The following is a 22396-nucleotide window of genomic DNA, read 5'->3' on the forward strand; positions in this document are numbered from 1 at the left end:
TAAACACCACTAATTACACAGTATACATGTCTCATTATAACGCTCTAATAGACCAAGCACTTGAACTGATGACCCATAACAGTATAAAATGGTCACACACACACACACACAGTGATACTAACACCATCAATTACACATTATGCACATCTTATGTCACTTTATAACGCTCTAATAACCCAAGCACTTAGTATGATGATCCATAACAATTCAAATAGTCTCACTCACTCTCACACACACACACAGAGTGATACTAACACCATCAGTTACACATTATGCACATCTTATGTCGCTTTATAACACTAATAGCTCAAGCAGTTAGTTTGATGACCCATAATAATCCAAACAGTCTCACACACACACAGTGTTACACATTGTGCATGTCTCATGTCTCATTATAACACTCTAATAACCCAAGCACTTGATTTTGATGACCCATAACAGTATAAAATGGTCTCTCTCTCTCTCTCTCTCTCTCACACACACACACACACACACACACACACACAGTGATACTAACACCATCAATTACACATTATGCACATCTTATGTCACTTTATAACGCTCTAATAACCCAAGCACTTAGTATGATGATCCATAACAATTCAAATAGTCTCACTCACTCTCACACACACACACACACAGAGTGATACTGACACCATCAGTTACACATTATGCACATCTTATGTTGCTTTATAACACTCTAATAGCTCAAGCAGTTAGTTTGATGACCCATAACAATATAAAATGTTCACACACACACCGTGACACTAACACCATCAGTTACACAGTATGCATGTCTCATGTCGCTTTATAACGCTCTAATAACCCAAGCACTTGGATTGATGACCCATAACAGCCCCAAATGTTCGTCTACACACACACACACACACACATATATACACGCGCGCGCGCGCGCACACACTCACAAGGGGCGTGGAGCTGATTAACTGCTAACTAATTAATTAAACACAACCACAATCAGTGCATGGAGGACTATTTGACAGCTAGCATGCTAATCATACTTAACAATATTAACGAAATTCCCCACAATGGACGTCCACATAAAGCTAGCAAGGACTTCGTGTTAGCTACGTAGCTAACTAATAGAATCACAAGGCAGATGAGTTGAATGTTTGTTAGTTAGCATGGCAGAAATAAGCAGATGAACCGCAGCGTCCACGCGCGAGCTCGGCGCTGCTAACGCGGGGTGCTGTTAGCCTTATTGGATAAACAGCTACATTTTATTAGCCTAGCCTAGCTACAACAAACAAACAGCAGCCGTCAAGAATACCTGAAATGAAGCACACAGATTCTCTGCATCAACACAAACACGAAAACATGATGAGGGGAAAATGATCTTTTTTTCCAGTCAAGCATTTTAGAAAAGCGGTGCAGTTGTGATAAAGAGAGAGAATGGATATTCTGAGTGTTAGCCATGCTATAGCTAATCTTCCACTACTATCCACCAGCTCGAGCTCCAAAACCGCCATTACAGGAATCCTCACTAAAGGAGGAAAGGAATCTCGTGCACACACACACAGTGTATATGTGTATAAATAAGTGCACCTCTGCCGGGTAAAACGTCCAGATAGAGCCGTGTACCTGAGTGTTGATCAGCTCCGCAGCCCGCCGCCGTGTCTCTGCGTGTGTGTGTGTGTGTGTGTGTCTATCTCTCGCGCTCTCTCTCTCTCTCTCATACACACACACACACTCCGCCGCTGTGTGATCCGCGCTGCGCTTCAAAATGGCGCCAATTCCTGCCTGCAGCTGCACCAATCCACACTGCACGCGCGCGCGCACACACAAAGCACAGGCCAACACTGACCTCTACTGGCCACACACACACACACACACACACACACACACACACACACACACACACACACACACACACACACACACACACACACACACACACACACACTTTACGATAATAATAATAATAATAATAATAATAATAGTGACAATGATGATGCGGATGATAATAATAACAACAATAATAATAATAATAATAATAATAATTGTAGTGACAATGATGATGATGCAGATGATAACAACAACAATAATAATAATAACAATAATAATAATAATAATAATAATAATAACAATAATAATAATAATAATAATAATAATAATAATAGTGACAATGATGACGTAGATGATGATGCAGATAATAATAATAATGGTGACAATAATAATAGTGACAATGATGATGATGCAGATGATGATGGGAATAACGATAATAATAATAATAGTGACAATGATGATGATGCAGATGATAATAGTAACAACAATAATAATAATAATAATAATAATAATAATAATAATAGTGACAATGATGACGTAGATGATGATGCAGATAATAATAATGGTGACAATAATAATAGTGACAGTGATGATGATGCAGATGATGATGCGGATAATAATTAATAATAATAATGTCTTTATTTATATAGCACCTTTCATACAAATAAGCAGTTCAAAGAGACTTACAAAATGACAATTATATAAAAAATAAAAGAATAAATGGCAAAACGATATTGCATTTAATACAAGAAGAGCTTAAATAGAACATTAGAACATTAAAAGATATGGGATTTATAAATAATTTAAAAAATAAAAAATTTGAAAATGGAGAAGGGGAGGAGGAATGACTCATTACCTGCTGCAATTCAAAAACAAAACGAGTCTCTGCAGACTCTGAAACCCTTGCATGGAGTGTAACCTCTTTGCTTCCTTAAATGGGCTGCCTCCTAAATTAGTGCATGCCCCTAGCCCTAAATGAGCCGCCTTAAATTTCCTTAAATTGCCTGACCTCACTAATGCTCTTGTAGCTGAATGACCAAAAATCCCCACAGCCACGCTCCAACATCTAGTGGAAAGCTTTCTCAGAAGAAGTGAGGTTATTATAACAGCAAACCAACTCTATATTAATGCCCATGGCTTTGGAAAGAGATGCTGAACAAGCACATATGGACATGATGGTCAGGTGTCCATATACCTTCAGCCATGTAGTGTATCTTGAACCTGATCATGCAAAATAAAATTATAAAGGTTTTCATGTGACTCATTCTTTTTTTGTTGTATTACAATATGACAATTTTGACCTTGCGGAGGCATTTAGCTGATTTCCATGATGATTTTTTTTTAAACAAAAACATTTTTAATTAAATAAGTAAACATAAAAACATAATGTACACTCAAATAATCAATAAAAAAACAAACAAAAAAAAACCAACTAAACAAATAATAGCAAATTTCCTAATACTCTAACATTACATTACATTACATTATGGCAGCATGGTGGTGGTAGCGCTGTTATCTGACAGCTCCAGGGTCCGGGGTTCGATCTTGAGCTCAGGTTATTGTCTTTGTGGAGTTTCACGTGTTCTCCTCACGTCCATGCAGGTTTCTAATGGGTTCTCTGGTTTCCTCCCACCTCCCCAAAACATGTCAGTATGCTGATTTGCTAAGATTAAATGCCTGTAGGTGTGAAAAAGTGGATGAGTCTGTGCATGGTGCCTTGTGATGTACAGACCTCCTAGGCAGGGTGTATTTCTGCTTCACATCCAGACATCCCAGACATCCCAGGATAAAGCGATTACTGTGAGTGTGTAATGATCTGATTGGTTATGACATGATATTATTCATTTTCAGTAAGCGCTTTTATCCTGGGCAGGATGGCAATGGATCCAGGACGCATCCCAGGAATATTATCTCCCTTCCAGGATGTATTCCTTCCTCATGTCCAGTGTTCCTGGGACAGGAGACCGCAACCATGACCAAGATAAACCAGTTACTGAAGACAAATGAATGAATTATATTATATTATATTATATATTTCATTATACTATATTTTAGTAATAATAACATGTGCTAAAAAATAATAGACACATTTTTAAAAATTGATTCTTTTACTGAAATATCACATTATTATTATTATTATTATTAGCATCATGTAATAATAATAATAGCATTTCTTACTTAAAACAATATTAATTGATCAACAATTCAACATTTTATTCCATAAATAATACCAAATTTTTTACCACTATTTTTGAAATGCATTTATGTGTTTATTACAATTCTACCGTACAAAATTTTTGTAATAGTATTATAAACACAGCATATAATAATAGCATAATATAATCACAAAGCATTAAACATAATAAACATTCATAATAACAAATTCTGAACAGGAAGGTAGAACAATATGTACTAGTCGTCATTAAATATTTTTCATTTTAAAAAAAAATTTTTTGTTTCAGGATTTTTGTTCATTTCACCTGAGGGTTCCTTGGTAGTGTTTATATCAGATCAGAGAGATGAAATTCTCCAGAGGAAAAAGAAAGTAAAGTGAGCTCTTGGTATTTAATCAGTGTCTGTGATTACACTGGGTTATAGTCAGATTTTACGTAGAAAGGAAAAGCTGGCATCTGACGTCCCATACAAAGCTTTTACAAGCCTTTCCATAAAACACTGCTTACAATTCGAAAAATAAACTCAAGCATAAAATGAATTTCAGAGGATTTCCTGAAGATCTATGACTTTATAGACCACAGTTTATTAACATTAGTGACTTATAATTAGCATCATTACTATTAATGACTTCATAATTATTTTTACAATCCATTCAAAACCAGACATCAAGTCATGTTTAAATAAAAAAGCTAACCCCAAAGTAAACACTGTTTAAAATGGTGTCATTATAAATATCACTAAAAAAAAAATAAAGTCCATTCTTGTTAAAAGTTTATAAATCAGCAAATAAGAAAATTCTGGTTATTTGTCATCTTCTGTGTCTGTATGGTCTAGAATGATGTTCTCTTCTTTTATGAGCAGGCTCACAGGAATTCATCACAATGTCCACGCTGATCGGGAGCTCGAATTTGTCCAGCATGTTTGCTATAGTTTCCCTCGAGACTCCGTGATGATTCCTCCTGGTGACACGAAGGAAGGAGTTTCCAGAAAGATTATGGACAAAAATATGCAAGAATAAACACTGTAGTGTAAAATAAACACAGTAGTGTGTATTTCCGCTACTAAAAACACTTTGGGTCCTGATGTAATAGGAAAGTAATCAACAAGGGTTGGTGTGATGCAGCCCCATTATACTCAGAGTTCCTGTTACCATTCCAACACTGATTACAGTTACATATAATAAATAAATAAATAAAGGCTGAGGAGGTAATGACTGTTTGTATGAAACTAACTTGCTTTGCAGACATTCCTTTAAAAGTAACTATAAATGGATATAAAGTACATTTGTGTCATTCCTTAATAAATAAAAAAAATATAATAGTTAGCAAACTGCTGAGGTATAAGTGGAATAAAACACTTCAGGATGTGCTGTTATAGAAAAAAATAACCTACACCAGGGTGGCAGCTGTAACTCTGCTTTCTCTACTCCTTACACCACCCTGTCACTGATTATTTTCCTATAACAGCATGTCCCCGAGTGTTTTATTCCTTACTTAATAGGCCGGTTGGTTAGCACAGTGGAACTGTTTACACTGTTTATAGAATAAACTACTAAAGCAACTAAACAGCTAACTAAGCTACTATGTTTTTCAATTAGGTCAGTCCTTATATTTAATTTTGTTTACTCATTCAACAATCTAAATCATAATGGAGGAGTCATACAACGTTAATGGCTTTAATTAATCACTGCGAAAAGCTCAAAAGCCTGGAGTCAAAAAACAATTTCCTTTAGATGATGTGATTTTTGCAGAAACAGAATTTGAAAACATGAGCTTTTGCACTACACGCCTTGACAGAATGGCTGAGATCCTTGTACTGATCTAAAAGATTACAAAAGCTCATTTGAGTTCTGATGAGGCATAATCAGCCCTTAGCACGGGTTTAGGATTGATCAGGGGACCCTGGAGCTGCGAGGATACAACACTACATGCTGTTAAAATGCCTATAACATCCAAACCACGAGCAGACTTACTTTTCTAACTCAACAGGATCACATTTCCAGCTGGTGTCAGGCTCAACAAACTCCACTCTATATCCCATCTCTAAAGCCTGAAAAACAATAAAAGGAAGAAAGAAATAAAATTGATCAGAGAAAGCGCAAAGAACTGATACATGAATTAAAAGTGTACACAGTGTGCTCTCTAGAAAAGCTGCATTCACGTGGAAGGATCTTACCACTGTCACGTATGGCTTCATTTCCCAGGCCTGAACGTTAGTATTATCAATGATAACCGGTGTATGCCCATTCAGCATGGCTTTTTTGGCTATAAAAAGAAAACAAATCACAGATCTTTAGAAACATCAGCATAGAGACATGATTCAGTGAACACATGCAGGTATTTTGGTCTGGAATTAGGATTTCACAGGACTCACGTACCTCTGTTTTGGTTCCAGTCGTGTGCGGCTCCGAGCAGAGTGGGCTCGAAGTGGTAGCCGTCCTTCTGGTAGAAGTAATCATCTGTGCTGAGGATCAGTCCACTCGGACCGCTGGCCGATATTTGCCTGAGAAATGCACAACCTTCTGTGTTATTACAACAGATATATACATATCGATATATAAAAATCTATCCAGTATCCAGGGCAGATTATCCACTGACGCAAAGCGAAGACTTTGAGAAGCACATCTGTGCTGTCTACGATGGCATTACCGGTGGTATTAGAGTGAAAGTTGAAGCTTTGGGATCTGATCTGTTTGAGCAGAGTGTACAGATGAGGACAGATTAAATTACTAAAGCGCAGCTGCATCGCTCTCCTAAAGTAGGGATGAAGCGAGAGTTAATGCCGCGTTCATCTTAACTTTGAAGTCGGAACTACGGCATTTTCGAGCGCAACGCATTCAAACTACATAGTGAGGAAAAACACAGACACTTCCATTAATGTCTTTTGTTAGCAACATCCTAACCGTGATGAGTGATGTATATTCACCTTCTCAAAACTGCATAGTCAGTGTTATAGACTTGACAAACTAATATGTTTGCATCTTGATTAATCTAAACCAAATACTTGTATAATTAATTTTAAAAAAGTGCGACTTCGTTTACCGTGGATGCTGCAAGAGGCCATGTTGATATGACCTCACTTGCTAAACGCAGGGTTGAGTAAACCAGCAGGAATTCCTAGTTGAGGGAGTGTTTTCTTTGTTTTTTTCCTAATCTGAGGTCGGAAATTCCGAGTTACGAGCTTTAGTCAAACGCAGCAAATATCCCACTGCACCACTACGGCATTATGGGTAATGTAGGAACCTGGCAACCAAACTGAAACCAGTGTGACGTTGTTGAAAGAAGTTTAACTTAAAAAAATTTAACAAAATAAATCCTGGACACCATTGAAGATCACATTATAGTTATAAAGATTAATAGTTTTTTTTTTGCACAATACTGTATTTTATTCAGCTGCACGTACAAAACTCACCTGGCTAGAGTTGATTTCCCGGAACCTGGGACTCCTCTCATCAAAATCAACACCAAAGACGGACCGTCGTTACGCTCGTGTTGGTTCACGGTCTGATAACTCTGCTTCTCATGCTGCCATCTTTCAAACGCTTCATATGGAGCATATGAAGCAGGACTGTGAAACGAAGGGAAGCTGCTGTTCTCAAGCTGACTGTGCTGGTGTCCCTGAGGCTGGAAGTACGGCGGGTGTGTGGGATTCTCAGGTCGAGGTGGAGGATAGGAGTGGAAGTTTGGTGGAGGAAGCTGCCACTGATTTTGATAGCTGTGTGAGTTTGACCAGTTGCAGGTCATGTCATAAGACTGCGGTCTCCATTGTGGTGTGTTCCTGTAGTCTGTTTGTGGCCGTGTAGCTGGATAGGGCCTGCAGGTGTTCCTGTGATCATTTCCCTTCTCTTTTACGGCTGGTGGGTTGATTGGTGGAGCCCAGGACCAAGAGACATTCTCACTTTTCCCATCTACAGTGTCTGGTGGAGCGCAGAACTGAGAGACATTCTCACTATTCCCATCTCCAGTGTCCTGCTGGTCGATTTGCGCGAGCTCTTTATAAAACTCGCTCAGTTCATTCTCTATCGCAGGCTGCGGTCGACATGCCGGGCCGATGAAAGCGGCGCTGCTGATGCTGATCTCTTTAACGACCTCTTCTCTGCTTCGCTTGTCATCTCCCAAGGTTTTCTCTTCACCTGTGTTAAGCTTCTCTGGGCTGTGATTCAACTCCACCACCTCCACGCAGTCCAACACGCTCTGCTGTTCGGGAAGTCCAGGAAGTCCAGGATCAGGAGCGTCCTCTGGAAAAGTCCTGCTGTAGCTCACAGTTTCAGCTTGGTCGAGCTGCTGTGGATCTTCGACATTTCCACTCACAGGTGGAGGAGAAGATCCAGTTGGAGTAACATTAGGCATCTGGAAAGAATGCATACAGAAATGTTTGAGGTTTGCTGGAAATCCAGTGAAACATTTTAATACAAATTTTCCTCTATCACCCTGCGATCAAACCGACAGCGACGCCACTAATGCAGTCAGTCGCATTTATTTTCATCAAGCACATGTGAATTCCAGCAACGAAGTGGGCGGGGTGAGCGATGTGACAAATTTGAGCAATGTTTAACTTTATCAATAGTTAGAATAGTAACTTGCTCTGCTGCTACAGGCTTGAAGTGTTTGATTTATTGAAAATATAACAATGCTGTTGTTTCGCTGATCTATCCCAGTAAAACCTGTAAAATAGGTGGCAGAAATAACGAAGAGCAAAAACATCGTTCTCACACAGCGATACTGTTTATACACAAGCAATTTCTCTCCAGTACATCATTCGCACAGATACAGAAGGACAACTGATATAAGACTAGTGGTACATAAACACTAAAATCCTACTGCTTTCCCGACATATGAGCAGAGACGCATTCAAATTTTTCACTGCTGCTGAAATCTAGACATCGAATAAACATCAGTAAAGATTTATTTTACATTTATTTTTTAAAAGATTTATTTGTGCTTGCTGAATTAATCAGATTTCAGCATGCTGTTCACGAGACCATGTGATTAATCTAGAGCTAGAGTAGATAATGATGTTGTGCATGTAAACACACACTCACTGCAGTTAGCACAAATAAAGCCTTTAATCACACACACAGCCTTACATGTTTCAGGACGTTAACAATAGTAATAAAAATATTGTGTGTGTGTGTGTGTGTTCATTATGATTCCAGCAGCAGTACAGAAATCTCTGGAATGGAAATGAACCTAAAAGTCAATTTCAGTAGCTACAAACTACTATTCAACCTTTGAAAAGTTGTTTTTTTTTTAACAATTTATTTAATGGAAACTGTTAATTAAACGGCCAGTTATATTTACAAATAATCTTCTATATTTAAATTAAAATAAGATTCACAATTATTTATTGTCTATTTGTTATTAAGCTCATATACACACACGTTTACTTCGTCTGGACATGGCTGAATTCCAAACATCCCCTTATTCCCTACCTGAGTGCACTACATAGGGTGTGAAATAATGGCTTCCGCGCACTCCGTAGTGCACTTTATATACAAAAAGGGACTATTTAGGATTCATCCCTAACCAGTGTTTACAAGCCTAGCTAAAGTCCACCGGTCTGTGGAGTCATTTCTGATAATAAACGACCTGGTTGTAGGTATTTAAGTGTAATATTTACCTAAAATAATAGAAAGTCAGTCAGCAATCATCTACGTTCGTGGAAAAAGAGGAAGAAACAGTAAACAGTCTGAACGACGGTTAGTGAAAACGAAACAGTCGGAGCGCCGGAAGTTGTTTTCTTCGTGGGTGTGAAATAGTAACACCCGACTCTCTACTGACACCTGACGGCCATTCGTATTAACCAAGAAACATTTGACGCCATATTAGCCGAGTTGCTCGCTAAAGCTATGCGTCGACACGTCCGCCATATTGGAAAGGACCGGATAAACCAGTGCAAGTCTGCAGTACAGTGATCATATATATGGGTGGACGTCTTATCAGGGATTTAAATGTGAAGCCATAATGTCTCTGAGGCCCTCTAGTGGCTGGCTGTAGTACAATATTTAACCCTGCCCATTCCTATGCTAGTCAGGGTTAGTCATAATTGACAATTAGTCAAATTATTTTCAGGAATAATGTTTTGTCGTTTTTACAAGTTCAGATGACTCTAATATTTTTCCTCACAGCAAATATGTTTTATTTACGGAGCCCCTCACATGACATATGGGTAAAAAAACAATATATTGTGCCCACGAATAAAGAATTCGTTCACAAGATTTATTAATACGTGAGCATGTTTTATTAATTCATTCCCTTATTTTACCAATTTGTGCCCGCCATTTCATAAATCTATCGTCCTTTTAAAACAAGGGAACGAATTAGTAAAACAAGGGAACGAATTAATACAACGTGGCCACAATTTACCTAAAAGGAGAGAATGAATTAATAAAACATACTCATGTATTAATAAATCATAGGAACAAATTCTTATTTCCTGGCCATGATATATAGTATTTTTGCCCTCATGTCATGTGTGGGGCTCTGTATTTATTGGAGTTATTTGGTGATAAATAAAAAGGCATGGCTAATTAGGTGATCGAAGTCTTTATGATCACCTCATGAACACGCACACACACTTTCCAACACAGACCTGAAGCGCTTGACGGTTCTGCAGGAAAGCCAATTCTTGTTCTACTGTAAACTGTTCTAACAGACTGTCAGATTGGAGTTCTTTGCAGATTTTCCAAACCAATGTGTGTAAACGAAGTGATGGCACAAGCCACGGCAGCTAACGCTAACTGAATTTAATAATAATCTACGATTTGCTGTATGACCTTAGCAAACACAGAATATCTCGATAAGGTTAGCCATTCTCTCCTTTTTAAATGAGCTCCACCAACAGAAGGAGCAAAGCATTAAGAGCGCACTTCTCCATTCAGATAGCTAACCTACTGCAAGTGTCAGAGCTAGATGAAAATGTGTTGAGTGTAAAAGTTGACTGATCTTTATATCTTCAGCTGGTGCATTACATTAGCTACTTATACTTACATTACTTAAAATGATAGATAATGTCAGCTAGCTAGCAAATGGCAGCTCAGTCAGTCATGACTCAAAGCTCTAAAATATTTTCCTGACAATGATAAAATTGATATACCTGCAAAAATTATCCATTTTAATTAATAACACTGTACTTGTCACTTTGAGTTAGCCAATGCACATCTGAAGTTGCAGATAAAGGTAATATCTGAAGGTAATATCAGCATGCACGCTCACGTACCGTGTCCATCACTAACATGGACGGGTGAGAGGCGGACCCACTGTCTGTCCGGCCATATCTACTGCACATCTTCTGGCTCCAAGGTTTCTACTGTGCAGACTCTGGCTCCAATTTTCAGCTACTTAACTCAAATATCCACTCTTTACAACCGTGATGAGCAGAAAAGCATCTCAAAATGCGCAACACGCTGAATCTTGTCGCACAACAGCAGAAGATGACGATGATCGGATTCCACTTCTGTCAGACAAGAACAGAAATCTGAGGCTACAGTGAGCACAGGCTTGGCCAAAGTGGACAGATGAAGAGTGGAGAAAGACCAGGAAAATGGACTTAAGTTACACAAATACTGAACTTCCAACAAAAAGCTGAAGTCAAGATAAAGACTCAGGAAATGATGATAAACTGTAGCCTAAACTCACCTTGCTAAATTTAACGTCTACACAAAATCCTTCGCTGAATAAAAACACATCTTGTTGAAATGATTCCTGTGCCGAAACATCTGCTCAGTATGAAATGTCTTATCACTAGGGAAAACTTCTCCATGAAAACCTGCTGCTGGAAACCATGGCATGATGTTGTATTTTGCTTAAGTTTATCTCTCTGGTTGTGTGGAAAATGTATGATAAAAGCTAAAAATTATGTCCCCCTGGACATAAATAAAATAACAACAGTCCTGTTTTTTTTATCACGCTGTCATTGACTTTTCTTCCCAGTTTCCTCTTGGGCAATTTCCATTTCCTTATTAAGCTTTAGCTCAAGTGTTATTTCAAATCTCACAGGAAACAGCTCCAATATTATTGTGCTTGATCCAAGAGGCAAATGTATTTAAAACATTTTTGAAAAAATGGTTATAGATATGCAAATCTATGCAATTTAAACATGGTCACGATGTTTTTGAGTTATTATGTACAGTATATTATCCTATAGACAAGGTGACTAGCGGTGTACTAGTCGAATGTTGACTGACATAAGAGTCATGAAATTTGGGCCTGGATATAAACATGAACAAACAGCTAAAATTACACAGTAAATAAATAAAAACTTTTTTTTTTCTGACCTGATGTGTGTGGCTTTGTGTGTCAGTTTCATGTTCCTGCCAAAACTGAGGGATCTTAGAGCACATTCCTCCCATCGATGTTGAAATGTTGAAATGTTTAATTAATATGCTTTAAGGACAAACTTGCTTAGATCTAATAAGCCTAATAAATACTGGAAGGTCTCTGAGTTCCCAGATCGGTAGTGAGAAAAAGAAACAGGCTGAGTTCTGACAAACGTCACACACAGATATGCAAATTTTTGTGGTTGAGTTCTCGCTCATCGTGTGTGTGTGGGTTTTAAGCAAACACATGGAGCTGCCAAGTGAGGTTTGGGATGTGAGTTTAGTGCAATTTCTGGAAATAAGGATATGTTGTGCAACTTATGCAACTTACAGTGAATAAACATTTCACATCCAAAGAAAGAAAAAGAGCATCTCAAACACTAGTGCTTTCCAAACTAAACCAAAACAGGGACAGATAGATTCCTGTGTTAAGATCGTGATCAGATCAAGACGACCAGCCATGTGAGTATGAATGACAAAATCATAAATTAGATTTGAAAGAGTGCTGCATAATTACAAGTATATTTTAAACACAGCAGTGTTGAACTCTCAAATCAGAAAGTGTGGATTAATTTTCTCTAACAGCAGCTCTGACAGTAGTTCCTACCATAGGTTTACGTATTTTAATCTACTCCAATCCATTCTAACATGTTATAGTTTCTATAGCAACAACTCACAGTCTCGTAAGGTAGACGCTCCACATAACTCAAAGCTAATTATCATTATTTAACATAGAAAAACATATAGTTGTTGATATGGTGAAGATTTCTGTCAGGAGACATACATTTAACATTTATGGAAGGAGTCTCCAGTGTCAGTGAGTTTTCCACTAAGTCTTCAGGAATGAAGTGTTTATACTTTCTGGTTTCTCTGTAACATGACAAGGTGTGTTTTTTGTCTTGTTAACTTCAAGAGAGAGAAAGTAAGCGATAACAGCAACTTCCACAATACTAAATGCAACTATAAACTGATAAAAAAAAAAATATGATTTTATTGTGTTGTTCTACTAAAGTAATCGTTGGCAAAAAAAACAAAACAAAACAAAAAAATGACAGTGGTATAAGAGGCATAAAACAGTTTAGACATGGTGTCATAGGAAAACAATCAACTTTGGTGTGATAACAGTAACTCCATTGCAGCACGCCATCCTGTCGTTGATAATTTTCCTATAACAGCATGCTCCAAATTGAGTTATTCCTTACTTATTTCACTTCTTGTTATCATGCTATCTGATGTAACATTGGTGGCCTGGTGTAGTCCTCGACTCATCCTGCTATCAGTGTGTACTCGAATCATATTATTACTATGCAGGGGCCACTGATAGTGTGTTTGGACTGAATCCTTCCTCAGGTGTAAGTCACTCTGGATTAAAGCGTCAGTCAAATAACTAAATGTAAATCCAAAAACATCACAATTAAAGAGAAAATACACTGAGACAAAAATATTTATGTAAGAATTTATTTCATTTTTCAACCTTCCTAAAGTACTAATAAATAATGCATTAAATATTCACTGTCCGTGAATCAACACAGAGCACTTTATTTCATCGTCACATCAACGTCAGATTTAGAGGAAAGGCATTTCACAATTTTAATTATTCAACATGGTTCCAGACTCATGAAACTGTATGTAAAACTTTACTTAGTGGTAGTGTTCAGAAGGCTACAAGAAACCTACATAGCTGGTTATAAAGGTCAGTTATAGAGGTTATAAACTGATGTAGATTTTTGTTGGCGTTGTGTTATGTCACTTTCTGAGCTGATTTACAGTACATTAGAATGTCATGACACCTGATTTTGTAGCTCAGTGTAATTCATGATGAAGATGTGACATAAGATGACAAGTAATGTTATTAAAGTAAAGGTATTAAAGGTAATGTGTCCTGTACTAGACACCTTGTTGGTAATAACATGTCATAACACAACCTTACTTCATCAAAATTCTATGTCATTGACTCAGACATTATATCAGAAGACGTCTTTATGAATTTGAGATAAAACTACATAGATATTATTCCATGTAAAGGCTTATTCCAACAGGTGACATAAAGACTATTTGTCAGTTATGATGTGACTTGACTCAGGTGTTATGTAAACTTGACATTATGACTGACTTTATGAGTACATAAAATCAGTACATGACATAACATACATGAAAGTTTATATTAATTGTCATAAAGACTGTTTTTGTCAATGATGATGTCAGGTTGTTATAACACCTGACACAAATGGCATCATAATTGACAAAAACAGTCTTTATAACACCACACACCTGTTGGAATAAGCCTTTATCTGGAATAAGATCTATATAGGTTTATGTTAATTGCTATACTTCTTTTGTGAATTATGACATCAAGTTGACATAAAACCTGAGTTAGGTGACATCTAAACTGACAATATGACATCTGATGACTTATGTCAATTGTTATAAACAGCGCTTTTGCCAATTATGATGTCAAATGTACATACTACACCAGAGACAAGTGAAAAGAGGTCTTGATGACACCTGACACCTGTCATAAAGGGATTATATTGGTGTTATGTAGCGTTATGAACACTGCCCTTAGGTACAATTTCACCAAACTATAAATACATGCATAAATAATCAGAACTGCTACTTTTTTAACCGAACCAGCTCAGTAGTTACAAATTCACAAATAAAAAAATGAACTATCACACTTTGTTTTAAAAAGTAAGTAATAAAGTAAATGTTTTGAGACATGTGCACTGTAAGAGCTCAGCAGTTCAGCAGGTCATTGGCTTTCATCATGCGTACGACTTTCCGTCTATTGTAGCTGTACTCATACTGCAGGTTCTCATGGTACAAGTACAAGTATCCTGTTTAAAATGAAGCACAGAGAGAAAAATAGGTATTTTTGATTGGCCTGTAACATGACAAGCTGTGTTTTTTCTTTCTCTTCTTCTTTTTTTAATTGAATGGAGAAAACGTGGGAAGTGATAACATGAACTAACTCCTCTCATGGATGTTCTTCAACATTAAATGTAACTATAAACAGTTAAAATTATGATGTGACATTCTTTAATAATTGTTGTAAATACTGACAAATTGTTGTGGTATAAGAGGAATAAAACACTCCTGTTATAGGAAAATGTCAGCATGGTAACAGTAACTCCCTTTCATTACCCTGTCAGTGATTATAACCTATAACAGCACACCCCGGTCGTGTTTTATTTCATATCCCATACCAAACACACTTTGAGCTACGTATAGCATGAAAAAGCCGCCCTTACCATTCTTGTAGGTGGCAGCATCCACCTCGTCCACCTCGTCCCCGTCTCTCTCTTGCATCCCAGGAAAGTCGTCCTTTATGGACCTGGGGTATCCGTGATCCATGGTGCCACTCTGTTCATTGTAACTGTGGATGAAATCAAACTCAGTGAGCTCCACATTCTGCACGCACTGTTTTTTGAGTTTGACATTTAATAACGCCTTGGTGTGAATGTAAGATAAGAAATTCAGTTCACCTCCAGTACTCCTCGTCAGTGAAGAGCAGAGTCTTGCCCGTGTCAGAAATGTAAACCGCAGCATCTATTTTGCGGATGGATTTAGGGAGTCCCAGAGTGTGGATGTATTTTGGGTAGCCTGGCACCAGGGTGTAACCGTTAAGGGCCCACATTCTGATACCTTGAAAATCCAATAAACATGAGTATAACAATAATATTAATAATACTATGATATACAGATATACATAATATTAATAATAATACTAATACTACATTGAGTTATTACAAGACAGAGGCCAGTTGTAGCTCTTTCGCCCTCCATTGCATAATCTGGGACCATGAAGGCTAGCACTAGCTAGCAACTTGCCCACTATTATGCAGAACAATATTTAGCCTTTTGTTAGCTAGGTTGCTAACGAACCTGGCTAATGGTTTTAATTATAAAATAGTTTCCCCCAATGTTAGCTAGTGCTTGGTCTTATTTACATGATAGCTTGCCAAACATTAGCCAACTTGCTGTTGACCATTAGTTAGTCCTTTTTTATATAATAGCTTGTATTTTGTTAGATAGCTTGCTAGTGAACTTGGCTAATTAACTCAGTATAACGGCTAGTCCAGTGTTAGATAGCTTGCTAGGGAGGTGATTTTAATTTTATAATAATTAGCTTAATGTTAGCTAGCCTACTAGCGAACCTTGCTAATGACTTTAGTTGCATAAAAGTTAGCATAATGTTAACTAGCTTGCTAGTGAACATAGCCTATTGTTAACTAGCTTACTAGCAAGCCTGGGTTACGGTTTTAATTACTTAACTGTTAGCCTAATATTTACTAGCTTACTATCGAACCTGGTTTACATGACAGTTAGCTTAATGTTAGTTAGCATTCTATATCTAGCATAATGTTAGCTAGTGCATTAGTACATAATGTGTACTAATACATAATGTGCATTAGTGTAACATTTGCTAGCTAGGCAGAACAGTGTTATTCAGTGCCATGTTTAGATAGCTGGCTCACTCAGCTAATGGTGCTAAATAAATTAATTGAACTGTGCTTTTATTTATTTATTTATTTATTTATTTTTGGCATTTAGAAGCGAAAATAGCTGAAGTGTGTGTCCAATGGGGTGCAAATATAATATACTGTAATTATAATTTTATCATCATGAACAGTGACAACACATTAAGTACGTTATGTGAAAAGAAACACAAACCACTGAATATGATGACGATGTCTTTCTCTGAGTTCTCATAAGCTGCGTTTACTTTCTTTGGGAGTTGAGGCCATGTGGATTGAATGAGTGCGAGTTCAGGTTCAGTGAACTGTGGGTGTACACGCCAGAAATATCTGCCAAGAGGAGTAGAAACACATTTAAATTTAGGGTTGGGTTAAAAACTAGTGGTGCAGTGATGAAGTCATTAGTTGGAGTGAGACAGAATCACTGAAGAAAGTCTTCATCGTTAAGCACCTGTCTTTGAAAATGAGCACCTCTCCACGGAGCTCTGTCACGGCATCGATGCTTAACTCAGGGTCACACTTTTTTGGAGCCTCAGGCTGGGGTTTGACCTTCTTGTGATCTGGGTTGGGGCCTGTGAATCAGCCAGAAACACAAAAAATGGTTACATCTGGATTGACGTGCAATCAAAATCAAAAGAAATGTATATTGTATACTGTTCCATTTGTTGTATCGTAGCCACCAGTCTCTTGTATTTACCATAGAGTTCTTGTATGCCTTTGATGTCATCTTCAGACAGAGGGAACCCACTGGTGTACGAGTAAACCGGGTACATCAGCGAGCCAGGATCATTAGAATGAGCCATGCCGAGAGCGTGACCGAATTCATGAGCCGCTACCAAGAACAGGTTATATGCTGCAAGAGAAGTCAGAGGAACTCATTAACACTTCTCATTTAAATGCATCTTTTTTTATGATGTAGTCACAGTAGATCTGTTCATTGATTCTTTCATTTATTCAATCAACTTTATATCACTGTAGTGGATCTGGAGGCTATCCTAGGAGCACTGGGTATACAAGCCGGGAATACACCCTGAATAGGACACTAGTCCATCGCAGCTCACCATGTACACACATTCACATGCTCTTTCACACCTAGAGGCAATTCAGTGAAGCCAAATACACCTACTAGCATGTTTTTGGGAAGAGAACATGCAAAAGTTCACACAGACAGTAACTCGAACTCAGGATCAAACTGAGGCCCCTGGAGCTGTGAGGCAGCAACACTACCCACTGCACCACCATATCACAAGTTATACTACAGTAGCATCTAAAAGTCCACAACAAATAAGCATTTTCATTTTGATATATTATTTATACTCCACATTGTTATTACTCACACAGCATTCCCAGATAGACAAAAACGTTATGGAAACCAAAAATCTTGCAGCGACATTGTAGGAACATTTATAAGTGTTATATAATTAAGCAATACCGTAAGAGCAAGAGTGCTGTTGTACTGAATATTATTTTATTTTACTGAATATATTTTATACTGATATTCAGTATAAAAGCGCAATTCTGAGAATGATATTGTTCTTATCCATATACATCCATCCATTCATCCATTTTCTGTACTGCTTATCCTACACAGGGTTGCAGGGAGCCTGGAGTCTATCTCAGGGGGACTCGGGGCACAGGGCGGGGGACACGCTGGACGGGGTGCCAACCCATCGCAGGGCAATATCACACACACTTGCACACTATGGACAATTTAAGGATGCCAATCAGCTTAAGATACATGTCTTTGGACTAGGGAGGAAACTGTAGTACCTGGAGGAAACCCCCAAAACACAGGGAGAACAAACTCCACGCACGCAGGGTGGAGGCAGGAATTGAACCTCCAACCCTGGAGGGGCGAGGCTAACCACTAAGCCACCATGCCCCCCTGCATTTATACAACAGTTCTGTGAAAATGTTGCGTGTGTTGTGTGTTACCATGCCAACGTGCAGACACCCTGATTTGCCCGTAGTAAATGTAGTAACAGTTTGAATAACGCCGATGTTTAGTATAACAGCATGATTGCCAGTGTGATATTGCTTTTATACAACAGTTCTATAAACAAGAAATTAATATGGCCAAATATTTTGTTTAATTTTGCTCCGCTAGAGGAAATAGATCCTGAAGAAGCTTCACTCACTTTACAGCCCATCAGCTAGCTGGCTACCTGGCTCACATTGATTTGTACATTCCTGTTAAAGGTGCTTCTAGTGAAATTAGCTTTCAAATTTTCAGTCAGAAGTTATATTTAAGAAAAATATATCGTCTGCCATGTCCACTGAAAATGTCACTTACATTATTGTAGTAATCGTTTCAAACTAGGAAGTGAAATTTTTCATGGCAAACACAGATGAGCCGAGTGATACACACAGTGGAACATCCCAGTGCGGTTATAGGAAATATAGGCACTCTTGGAATGCCACTCGACCAATCAAATTAGTGGACCGGAGCTAACTGTTATATAAAATGTTCTCACATCATCCAGATTGAACATTCTTAGAACCAAAGGATCCTAGAACTGCACTATTCAGAAAAAAAGTTAGCTTGGTAGAACCTTTGTCTATCTTCAAGATGTTGTAGTCTCTTTTAATAAGTAAGTAATAACACTTGGAGGCATGCTGTAATAGGAACATAATCAACAACAGGGTGGTGTGATGGAAGTGGAGTTCCTGTTACCACCTCAAAGTTGATTATCTTCCACTGACAGAACATCCCGAAATATTTTATACAATTATATTATTTTATTAATTATTATTATGTTACCAAGAGAAAGAACGTAGACCATAAAGCCTTCTGTTCTGAAGACTTTGGTGGAAAACGTACTGAATTTTACAAAGTGCTGACGCTGGAGACTCCTTCCATTAATGTTAAATAAATATTTCCCTGCAGAAAACCTCACCATATGAACAGTTATATGCTTTTCATCCTTATATAACATTACGTCCTTAAATCTATTTATTATTGGTCTTAGATTATATGGACTGCCTGCTATACAAGTCCCTGTGAATGAGCGGTTACTATAGAAACAATAGCATATTAGAATGAATGCATTAATATAGACCTGTGATTTGCCTTTCAGCCAGAACTTGTGTCAGTGCTAATGTTACAGAAAATTACTTAACACCTTCTAACCAATCAGAAACGAGAATTCAGCAGCGCTGTGGTATAACTGTGTAATAAAAAACAAATTAATGGACTCAGATTTTAACAAGGACTGTACGTTACCATGTGAATCTTTTGTCCATATTTCATCCTCATCAAAGTGTGTGTCTCCACCGATGCCTATTCCTGGTGGGTAAGCATGGGCGAGGAGTCCCTCAGGGCCGTCGAAGGGGTTGTGATCTCCATGTTCTGTCATTTAAACCACACCAAAACATGACAAATGAAAAAAGGTCTGAGAATGTTATAACATTTCTGTGATGGAACTGAATCCTCGTGACGTGAGTCTACCTCGTCTCCCGAAGCTGATCATGATGTCGGCGATTCCTTCACGCAGCCGCTTGAACTTCAGAGGAGTCACAACACTCCAGACCTTCAGGGCATTATGAATGGCTCGATCCACATCCTCCTTCTCCAGGTCAGGAGTGTAGTTTGTTACCCTGTGCGATAATGGATAACTGTTGAAAAAAAAATCATACACAAAACAGCAAAACAATACAAATTTACCAAAAACAAGACCAACCTGAATGTCACAAGCGTGTTCTGCCATTTGGGCTTCCTGGGGAAGAGATTGTACTCTGCTACTTCTGGCACACCACATCTGGCCTTCTTCATGACCTCCAGTGTGTTGTCGTCCAGCTTCCCAGTGACCTCCAGCTTGAAGAATGACTGCATGGCGCGGATCTTCTCAGTCATCACATCTGAAGATTTGGGGTTTCCCAGCAGGCCGGGTTGCATGCCGTAGAACCGTCTGAGATATCGCTAAACACGAACACAGGACAAATAAAGAGAAATAAAGAGAAAATGTAAACATGGACCATATTTTTATAGAAGTGATGTATATAGATATAGCAACCTTTCATATCAGATGCAATGCCTCCTATAAAACATTTATATGGCTTTATAATATTAATAATACAATTTTATAGCATATTTTTTTATAGCATATATTTAAAATGTAACACAAAGTGCTTTACACATGTCATGTAAAAGAGAAACAAGAGTTAAGAGACAGTTAAAAATCAAAGAAAGTAAAGGAATAATATTAAAACATTAAAAACAAATTTAGAATGTATAATAAAATAAAGCATCATTTAAAAAATATTATGAATAATCAGTAAATAAAATAGCAAATAGTAAATTGAAAACAAAAAACAATTAAGAATGTACTCTAGGTAGAGGAAAAAAAAATACATTTACAGAAATATACAATCAAAACAGATAAAATAGATAAGTGTTAAATTTAAAAAAGTTTCTTTTCTTCTTGTTTTTAAATTAGCGATGGGGGGACCCTGACAAATATTTAATGCTAGTACGTATCAGCTTTGAATACAGACAAATTCTGGTAACATTTCTAATTCTGACAGAATATTAAACCTATTTCTAGACATTTTTTTCTTGTTATTTCAAGCTTGATCATTTTTAAGGCTTTATTTCTAGAAATAAGCAAAATTATCTGCCAAGACAATTTCAATCCTCAAAGTGATAAAAAAGTTTCTAGAAATTAGGCATACATTCACGCATTTCTGGATCTGGAACAATTTACAGTTAAATATTTGTTAGCCTTCTTCCATCACTAAGATTCAAACAACTAAACATAATATATATATATATATATATATATATATATATATATATATATATATATATATATATATATGTATATATATATATATATATAATATGTAAAAGATATTTTCACTTGCCCAGATATTATTGCACCCCACTGACTAAAAGACTAAAAGAACAAATGTATTTGCCATCTTTCAAAATGTTTCTCTCACCTCTCCTAATAGCCAAGTGTCCGTCTTGTTTGCAGGAACGGGTTTGGTAAACGACTGTCCCACAGTCACTAATAGTACAGCTACAACTAGAATCTCCATGTTTTCTGCACTGTGTGCCTCTGTGAGTGACTGTGTCTGGAGGGCCTTTATATTGACCTGAGTGCTCTCCCACCTCTCCGGCACTAACATGTCATGATTCATGTAAAAGTACCCTGGGGACTTCCTTCTAGTCTGAAAAGTGCAGGCAGCAGCACTTCTGTGGTTTATAAAAGATTCTTCGAAAAGAATGTACAATTATATCACTGAAGTTTACTGAATGATTTCATATTGCTCACAAAACATGAGTCTTGCTCATAATTATAGTTTATTAGAATTTAGAAGAAACTATGTTGTCATATTTATTTATACCACATTAGTCAGAAGGTGTTGATTAATTTCCTATAACGGCAGCTCTGACAATGGTGCATCTGTAAAGTGTTATCATTTTATAGTAACAACACACAGGGACGTAAACGGCACATAAACAGATTAATAATACATGAATGATCATTGATACGGTGAAGTTTTCTGCCAGGAGATGTTTTTTTTTTATTTTAATTTTTTTTTTTCAGTTTCCCCCATTTTTTTCTCCAATATAGTCACCTGCCAATTCCCACCCACCAGTTGGCTCTCTCCTATC

General features: G+C 37.5%; 3 protein-coding genes across 3 annotated transcripts in view; all 3 read right to left on the bottom strand.

The window, feature by feature from the left end:
• pds5b (PDS5 cohesin associated factor B) overlaps positions 1–1751 on the bottom strand; it is a 48414-nt gene extending 46663 nt beyond the window's left edge. Inside the window, exon 1 of the mRNA XM_034310599.2 lies at positions 1603–1751. The gene's annotated coding sequence lies outside the window, so the exon portion shown is untranslated. The remainder of the gene's footprint in view (positions 1–1602) is intronic.
• A 2293-nt stretch (positions 1752–4044) lies between these two features.
• n4bp2l2 (NEDD4 binding protein 2-like 2) lies at positions 4045–9758 on the bottom strand. The gene is made up of 6 exons (XM_026934715.3): positions 9601–9758; positions 7393–8330; positions 6359–6483; positions 6157–6245; positions 5954–6030; positions 4045–4940 (listed from the first exon to the last, which is right to left on the bottom strand). Exons 2-6 carry the CDS (start codon positions 8328–8330, stop codon positions 4790–4792), a joined length of 1380 nt encoding a protein of 459 aa, XP_026790516.3. The 5' UTR covers positions 9601–9758; the 3' UTR covers positions 4045–4789.
• A 3979-nt stretch (positions 9759–13737) lies between these two features.
• On the bottom strand, positions 13738–21921 carry mmp13b (matrix metallopeptidase 13b). The gene is made up of 10 exons (XM_026934722.3): positions 21718–21921; positions 20457–20695; positions 20225–20373; positions 20000–20125; positions 17474–17629; positions 17228–17348; positions 16973–17106; positions 15784–15943; positions 15550–15674; positions 13738–15135 (listed from the first exon to the last, which is right to left on the bottom strand). Exons 1-10 carry the CDS (start codon positions 21916–21918, stop codon positions 15035–15037), a joined length of 1512 nt encoding a protein of 503 aa, XP_026790523.2. The 5' UTR covers positions 21919–21921; the 3' UTR covers positions 13738–15034.
• Positions 21922–22396: the final 475 nt, after the last annotated feature.

Source organism: Pangasianodon hypophthalmus, chromosome 14 (assembly GCF_027358585.1).
Source record: "Pangasianodon hypophthalmus isolate fPanHyp1 chromosome 14, fPanHyp1.pri, whole genome shotgun sequence".
Lineage (NCBI taxonomy): Eukaryota > Metazoa > Chordata > Actinopteri > Siluriformes > Pangasiidae > Pangasianodon > Pangasianodon hypophthalmus.